The sequence below is a fragment of the Suricata suricatta genome, chromosome 1, assembly GCF_006229205.1.
Source record: "Suricata suricatta isolate VVHF042 chromosome 1, meerkat_22Aug2017_6uvM2_HiC, whole genome shotgun sequence".
NCBI classification, from domain to species: domain Eukaryota; kingdom Metazoa; phylum Chordata; class Mammalia; order Carnivora; family Herpestidae; genus Suricata; species Suricata suricatta.
Genome location: NC_043700.1, coordinates 41,732,504 through 41,740,298, shown reverse-complemented (window position 1 = coordinate 41,740,298; position 7,795 = coordinate 41,732,504). Strand labels below are relative to the sequence as shown.

General features: G+C 56.4%; 1 protein-coding gene across 7 annotated transcripts in view; it reads right to left on the bottom strand.

Annotated features, from left to right (window-relative positions):
• The window catches only part of SORBS3 (sorbin and SH3 domain containing 3), a 28,948-nt gene that overhangs the window by 14,085 nt on the left and 7,068 nt on the right, over positions 1 to 7,795 (bottom strand). For 5 of the 7 annotated variants that reach the window (XM_029937438.1, XM_029937470.1, XM_029937446.1 and 2 more), the window contains 4 exons: positions 4,505 to 4,661; positions 4,134 to 4,251; positions 2,332 to 2,510; positions 1,368 to 1,431 (listed from right to left, as the gene is read on the bottom strand). In XM_029937438.1, the coding sequence (XP_029793298.1) occupies positions 1,368 to 1,431; positions 2,332 to 2,510; positions 4,134 to 4,251; positions 4,505 to 4,661 (518 nt within the window). Of the gene's footprint in view, positions 1 to 1,367; positions 1,432 to 2,331; positions 2,511 to 4,133; positions 4,252 to 4,504; positions 4,662 to 7,410; positions 7,697 to 7,795 lie in introns of those variants that run through there. The other 2 variants (XM_029937464.1, XM_029937450.1) reach the window with 2 other exon arrangements.

Here is a 7,795-nt window from a genome sequence, read left to right as displayed (position 1 = left end):
TTCTTTGTCTGCTTGGCTGACTCCTGCTCATCTCTCAAACCTTTGAACGACCAAGTGCTAAGTGCCAGGGGACTCAGTCCTTGGGTCTGTACCTCCCCAGGTGATTGTGTCTAGTCTGTGAGTTTAAAAAATACCATCTAATGCAGGGATTCACATTAGAATTAGTTGGGGAGCTTTAAATAAAAATATCTCTGAGTGAATCCCAGGTATTTCCATCTGTAGCGTAGGCCTCACCCCTGAACAACAGACTTGCATATCAATGGCCTGCTTGACATCTCCAGTCAGCTGGAACTCATCTAAATCTGAACTCCTCTTAGACTGTACCTGTCTCAGTCTTCCCTGTATTTATGAGGCCTTCCTTGACTTGCTCAGGTTTCAAGTCATCTGTGACTTCTTTCCTTCATGCCACATCCAATCCAGGCAGCAAATTCCCACGACTCTGTCTCCAGAACCCCACAAGACCCACTGCTACTGCCTTGGGCTGAGACACTGTAGGTTTCTAGCCTGGATAAAAGCCAGGCCCCCAAGTGGCCCACTGCATCCTGCATCTTCTCCCCACTCAGCAGCCAGGATGAGCCTTCAGAACACGTCACTCTTGTGCTCAGAACCTCTCAGTGGCTCCTCAGCTCTTGCAGCGTAAAAGCCAAAGTCCTGATAATGGCCCTAAAGGCCCTCCGTGACCAGATCTCATCACTCTGCCTCTGTCTCCCACTAGTGCCCCTCTCACTCCAGTGCAGCCTCTCCGTGCTGCTCCAGGACAGCCTGCTTCTGCCCCTGGGTCTCTGCTGCCCTCCCTGCTGCCAGGCTCCTCTCCTGGCCCTGCAGGGCTGATTCCTTCCCTCCCTCAGCTCTCTGCTCAGATGCCACCACCTCTCAGGACCTTCCCTGACCATCGGCACTGGGCACTGACCTTTTCTTTGCTCCTTTGCCCTTACCACAATCTGCTGTGTTAAATATTTATCTGTTTATTCTGTGTCTCCGTCTTCAGCTTCACTGGGGCAGCGCCATTCTTTTTTATTCCTTGCTTTATCTTTAGCGCCTAGAATACTGCTTGGCACAGAGTAAGTACTCAGTAGGTGATCAGGGGGCTGATATGACAAGTGAGTGACTGCATGGCTTCCCAGAACTCTCAGAGGATACCAGGGACAATGTCTGGTCATCGTCTCCCCCCTCCAACACGACCCCCCAGGAAAGACGACTTTGGAGGCTCCAACCCTTTGGCCTGTTTTAGGGACCACTCACCACAGGGCTGGGGTGCTGGAGAAGACCTCCCTGAGCAGGTAATTTCCTTTTTTTGCCTGTCTCTCCCCCAATCCCAGGGGTAGAGCCCACTTAGGTAGAGAGAGAGCCCTAGAAGGGTGTCTCACCTGGCATTTTTCGGTGAATCTGCTGGAACATTCTTCGGTACCAGTCCCTGGGGCTGTCAACACTCTGGGATCAGAAAAGACAAAGTGGGACCACCCTCTTGATATGAAGCCACAGGAGTTTTTCCATACTGGTCATTTCTCTGGCCACCCTTGAAGCCCCAGTGGGTGGGCTGTGGTGATATGTCTAATAACAATAACTTCATGTAGCACATTACATAAGAACCGGGTATAGGGAAGGGTCTCCCTCAGTGATGGTCCCGCGGCTGTAAGACTTGGGGTGGTTTCTGTTTTTCCTCTTTGCTTTTCTATATTTCTGATGTTTCTACAACAAATATGTATTTCCACATAATGAAAAATAAGTGCAGTGACACGGGGGTGGAATGGCATTTCACAGCCCCTGCCTCACCGGGGGCTGTAGGAGGGATGTTACCAACTTCAGTTTCCGGTTGAGAACTGAAGGCAGGCGGCTGGCTCGAGACAGGCATGGAGCGGAGGAAGGGCAGGCCCCTCAGAGCCTGGGCCCTGGATCCTTCCATGCCTGCCACCCTGTGAGGCCTTCTCACTCAGGTGACGCTCGCTGGCCCCTTCAGCCCAGTCACTCACTCTGTGCCTGTGACGGGCCCGGGGCTATGAACAGAGGGGATCCCTGCCTGGCTCAGCCTTTACATCAGGGGCTCTGCTCCTCTGAGAACCCTGGAGGGGTGGCATTCTAGATCTCCTTTCCCCCCCACAGGCCACTTGTGCAACTCAGATACACACACACACAGACCACTTGTGCAACTCAAACACACAAGAGTAATTTTATGTGGCTTATGACCCACCAAAACCCAGCATGGTTGAGCCCCTGTGTTAGTCTGAGATGGTTTGGGTGCATTCTTCGTTGCTCCCACTTTAATTCACAGAAGTAGAGCTCAGTGGGGGTCCCTGGGCCCCATCCATCAGTGGCCCCCAGCCCTGGACTCACAGATCGGGGAGCAATAGGCATGCCGCTCTCATCCACCGGCCCGATTCCCTCATACTTGATCCAGCGCTTGTCCTTGGTCCACGTGGCTGACCAGTTGTGGGGATGCTGGGAGGCAGGGGTCTTTTGGCTCCCAGAGGGCCGGCCCCCAGGACCTGGCCAGGTCTGATACCAGGCAGGGTCTGTTGGGGAGTGTGCACAGAGCATTAGCAAAGGGCAGTGGCCCCACCTGGACTTGTTTGTCCCTCTGCTCCTCAGAACACTGATCCTGTGTGTGCAAGAATTTAAACTTCTCCTTGTTTGTTTGACCGATGACTTAGACTCTACAAACTTCCCCATCCCCAGCAGGACCACAGGCCTTTGTTTATTAGTTCAAGTGAATGAGAATGGATTTTGTCTCGAGAAATCTGGGCCCATGTCCACCCTATCCTTTCCACAGGCTGTCCTAAAAAGCTTCAGAATGAGGGCTGGGAATCATTGCTGGCAGAGAATGCTGGGGACAATCCCAGCTGGGAAGGTAACATGGTGTGGCAGAGAAGGGGTGGAGGCGACAAAGAATTCTGATGCCAGCTCGCCACCTACTGGCTGTGTGACCAGCAAGGAACCTCTCGTGCCTCAGTTTCCACTTCTGTAAAAGAAGGGTAATCATGGCAGAAATCCAGGGAGATCTAGTGGGTGCAACTGTGCCCAGCATGGTGCCTGACACACTTACAGGACTCTTTATTTTTATTTTTATTTTTCAGAGAGAGACAGCATGAAGGGGGCAGGGGCAGAGAGAGAGAAAGACACAGAATCCGAAGCAGGCTCCAGGCTCTGAGCTGTCAGCACAGAGCCCGATGTGGGGCTCAAACGCATGAACTGCAAGATCATGACCTGAGCCAAAATCAGACCAAATGAGCCACCCGGGCACCCCTCAAGGATTTCGATAAGGGACAGAAACTCATTTGCCAGATGTGGCTACTGTGTCCTCAACTTCCTCAGAACCTTCAGCCCCCAAGTCACCAGTGTAGCAGCAGAAGGGCTTCAGGCCTGGAAGGGCCAGGGTTTAAATCTCAGCTCAGCCTCTGCAACTGAACATCTCTGAGACTCAGGTTCCTCAACGGGATGATGTTGACAGTTGTACCTTAACTTTCCAGGACATCAAGTGATTAAGTGAAAGAAGGCTTGTAAATGTGTCTTTTCCATGTCCTACACACTCTAAGTGTTCAACAATTATTTGTCAAATGAATAAACTACTTGACACAGAGCCTGCCTCAAGGGGATGCTCAAGGAAGGATGTCTCCCTCCTCAGGGTAGAAATGCACCCAGAAGGTCCCAGGATCTTCTGGACCCCATGGCCCAGGCGCTGGTAACTATTAGGACCCCAGGAGCTGACGGCTCTCAGAGCTGCCTCTCCAAACTTCTGTTTGACTGGTGAGTACAGACTGGAGCAGCCCCTAGGCCCTGCTGAGTGGTTTGGCGCCCACTCTTTCCTCCACCCTTCCATCCCAAATCCAAGCTAGGGGCATCATCTGCTAGAGGTCCCCCAGCCTCCCAAGGCTCTGTCCCCTGCCTGGCACTGGGGTAGAGGGGGAGGGGAAGGGAAGGGATGCGTCAGCCTGCTCTTCCACAGCACATTTTACACTCACAGGCCACCAGGGCTCACACAACGAAGGGCAGCTAGCTGCTCTTGGAGACCCAGGACCTTGAAAGCCTTCCCATTGTCCTCCTGGCCCTTCTGCCCAACACAGGGTGGTACCAGGTGGCAGGGCCCGTGAAGCTCTGATCCCCCCAACCCCAGCATTGGGCTCCTGGAGCAGACCCACCTGGCTGCCGGGAAGCGTCTCTCCTTGAGGGCAAGTGCCCATTGCACACGGTCCTGGGCGCAGGGTCATGAAACTGGAAATTAAGGGTGTTGGAGCCACCATTCCGGATCACAGGCACCTGTGGGGAGGGGCCAGGAGCAGCAGCTCATGCCCGAAGTTTCCGCAGAAGGGTGGGAACCAGGGACACGGTTTACCCCATGGTGAGCGCTATAGGGCCAGCCTGACCCCTTAGCAGGTTGCCAACAAAGCTCTCTAGATCTGTCTTCTGCCCCTTCCCTCCATTTCTTTAATCCTCCTGCTCCCCCACCTGGCCTTTGCGGTTCCCATCAACTCTGGGTCCACAGTAACCCTCTCCTCACTGTCTCACTCACCCATGCCCCCTGGGAGGATGACCCCACGTGGGCCTGGAGATTGCCAGGGATGAAGTCGTCTAGGCTGAGCCCACGGGGGAGGCTGCAGGGTGGGGCCGCCATGCTTGGATCAAGGTTGGAGGGCTCCGGGTGTGCCAGCTGCTCCTCTGTGAGTCCTCTGTGGGGAAGGAAGGAGAAAGGAAAAGCCCTGCTGGGCTCAGGCTGCCTGTGCCCTCTGGGCTCAACCTTGGGGTGGGGGGTTAGAGGGGACAGCTGTGGGAGGGGGGTCAGGCCAGCCGGGTGGCAGCTTAAGGACCGAGGAAACAGGCCTCCGTGGGCACTCGCCTGCAGACTGTTCCAGCCAGCTCCCAGAGGCACAATGGGCTGCTTGTTAGGCCCTGGGCAGGGCAGGAGCTCCGGGTGGGAGTGGGGGAGGGGGAACCCAGGCAAGGAGGAGGGGAGGTTGGCCAGGAGAGGGCCTGCTGGACAAAGCCTTGGGCACATGGGCCTGCTGGCCAGCCCCTCTGGGGCTCTCACTGCACAGTGCAGCCCGCTCCCCCAGAGGGAAGGCTTGAGGGAACTGGGGCAGCTGGCAGAGGAGGGCCTGGGCACTCAGGACTTTGTTTCAGTTCCCTCTGCCTCCTCCAGTCCCTCTCTGAGCATCTGCTTGCCAGCAGGCACAACAGGTTACTTGGGCTTTGGGAGAGGCCCTGAACAACAGCAAGGCCACCCGCCCACTGCCCATCAGGGCCAAGGGAGTGGGGAGAGTGTGGGGGCCTTTCCAGGCAGCAGAAACCACTCCTTCTGAGCTCAGAGGACTATCAGCTCCCTTCTTGGGCCTTTTTCCCTGGGTCTGAAGCCTCTGAGGGCTCAGGGTGCTGGTGAGGGGTGGGATGGAAAGAAAGCAGTGGATAAGAGCAACGTGGAGGTTGCTTATGATGGAGAGGCGGTGCTGAGTGCCCGCCACCCCCACACACCATTTTCTTTTACACCTCCAGGCTGGCTTTTTTTTTTTTTAAGATTTTATTTTATTTTTTAAAAGTAATCTCTACATCCAACATGGGGGTTGAAATCATAACCCTAAGACCAAAAGTCACATGCTCTACTGACTAAACCAGCCAAGCGCCCCTATCCTCCAGGCTGGGTTTTTGTTTGTTTGTTTGTTTGTTTTTAACATTTATTCATTCTAAGAGACAGAGCGTGAGCAGGGGAGGGGCAAAGAGAAGGAGAGACACAAAATCTGAAGCAGGATCCAGCTGTCAGCACAAAGCCCAACTCAGGACTTGAACTCACATACTGTGAGATCATGACCTGAGCCTCAGTTGGAGGCTTAACCGACTGAGCCACCCAGGTGCCCCTGTGCTGTTTTTTGAACAGAAGGTCTTCCAATGCCTGACTGGCCCGCCTAGTTCTTCTGCCCCATGCAAAAGTTCAGTCACAGGGCTCACAGGGCTGTCCCTCCTCACCTGTGCTGTTGGACTGGACCACAGCAGGGCCAACCTCCACTGCCGGGGCTGGACCCATTCTGGCGTTTGTGTTCGAGTTAGGCTTGTGTGTGCCTGTGGAGCCTGGGGGCTCATAAGAAGGGCCAGGGGGGCTTGTGAGGAGCTGTGTTTGTGTGTGGTGGAATGTTAGTGCAGTGCTGTGATTGTGACATGTGGGAGATACTGTGGGGGTGGGAGGTATGTGAGCAGGGGGGTTGTGGGTACAGAGGGATGTCAGCTGCAGGATAGCTGTGGGGGCTGTGCAGCAGGGGCTCCTATGAGTAGCACAAGGCCAATGGAAACTAGAGAAGATGAAGATACAATAGGGGGCTGTGATTACTCCTGTGCCTTGTTCCTGCTCAGGCCGTGGGGGCTGGAGGGTACAGACAAGGCTGGTAGCAGGTCCCTGTCTCTGTTCTGAGTGGGGATTTCTTCTGTCGTTTGAAAGACCTACTGGGGACAATGCTCTTTCCTGCTCATCCCTGGCTGTGGGGGGAGTGAGGGCTGTGGCTGGAGGAGGGGTAGCTCCCCAGCTGGATCCAGTTAGGACTCCTACCAAAAGCAAAACATGCAGACACACCCCAGTTCCCACTGTTCTCCCTCCCCTCGAGGGGGAAATTGAGGCAGGGGAGAGCAGGAGATCCCGAGGCCTGGGGCAGGCTGGTTGCTAGCAGCAGCCCCTCCCTTCCCAGCTGACTGCTTGAAGCCAAGATGCGAGGTCAGCATCTGCAGTCCCAGCCATCAGCTGACCCAGGCCTCCTTCCCCCTCCTGCCTCCCACCCTGCTGTGCTCAATGAGAACTGCCCTCTGTTAGGATGGGGAGGACATGAGGCCCCCCCACAGCACCCAGCTTTCCAGGGGCTGCTGATCCTTGGTGGTGTAGCATGTCACTCCCCAACACTGTTGCCTGTGGCAGGTACCCTCTAGAGATAGGCAGGGGTGGGTGGGGAAGAGTGGGCTGGGGTTTTTCTCCCAGTGGCTGGGCCAGGAGAAACTAAGAGGGATATCTCATAGGGAAATGGGGGCACGGAAGCACGCGTCCTTCATCTGGCAGAGGACGGAGAGGGTGCCAGGAAATCTCTGGGTCCTCCCAGAATTCTGGCGGTCCTTCACCCCAAGGCCTGGAAGAGGTGAAGTAGCTCTGCTCTTTCTAGTTGGCAGACTTCTTTGCATCTCCAAGTACGGGCCTGACCTTGGGGGCTTGGCCCTAGGCGCTTTTCCAGGTATTTTCCAGCTACAAAAGTCCACGTGAACAAGGGCAGGTTTTCTCGAATTTCACCTCTTCTAGATTGAGGAAACTTCTTCACCTCTTTCCACCCCAGAGTTGAGGGCGAGACTTCAGGGGGTGGGGCACTCTGCCTTGCCATCGGGTTGGGCACCAATCCCTCCCCGCCTGCCGGCCCCCGCCTCCTCTGCGACCCCTCCCCTTTCCCCCGCACCTACCTTCCCCAGCGAGCAGGTGGCGCGGACCGAGGACGCCCGGGAGGGCAGGAGCATCTCTGCCCAGCTCCTGCCTGGTGCGGCCGCGGCGGGCCCTCGAGGAGGAAGGGCAGGGAGAAGTCCGGGCTGTGCCGCCCGCCCTCGTGACCGGGTCAGGACGGGCTCCGCGAGGCAGGGCGCCCGAGGAGGAAGAAGAGGATCGACGGGGCCGAGGGCACGCGCGGGGAGGGAGGACCGCGACCAGCGCGCGGGCGGGCGGCGCAGTCTGTCTCCCTCCAATCTGGGCCTCTCTAGCCTGCGGGGCGGGGGCTCGGGCCGGCCGGCAGGGGTGTGCGAGTGCCCTCCGTCGGGGCGCGCCGCGGGGACGCTGTGGCCCCCTCTGCTGGCC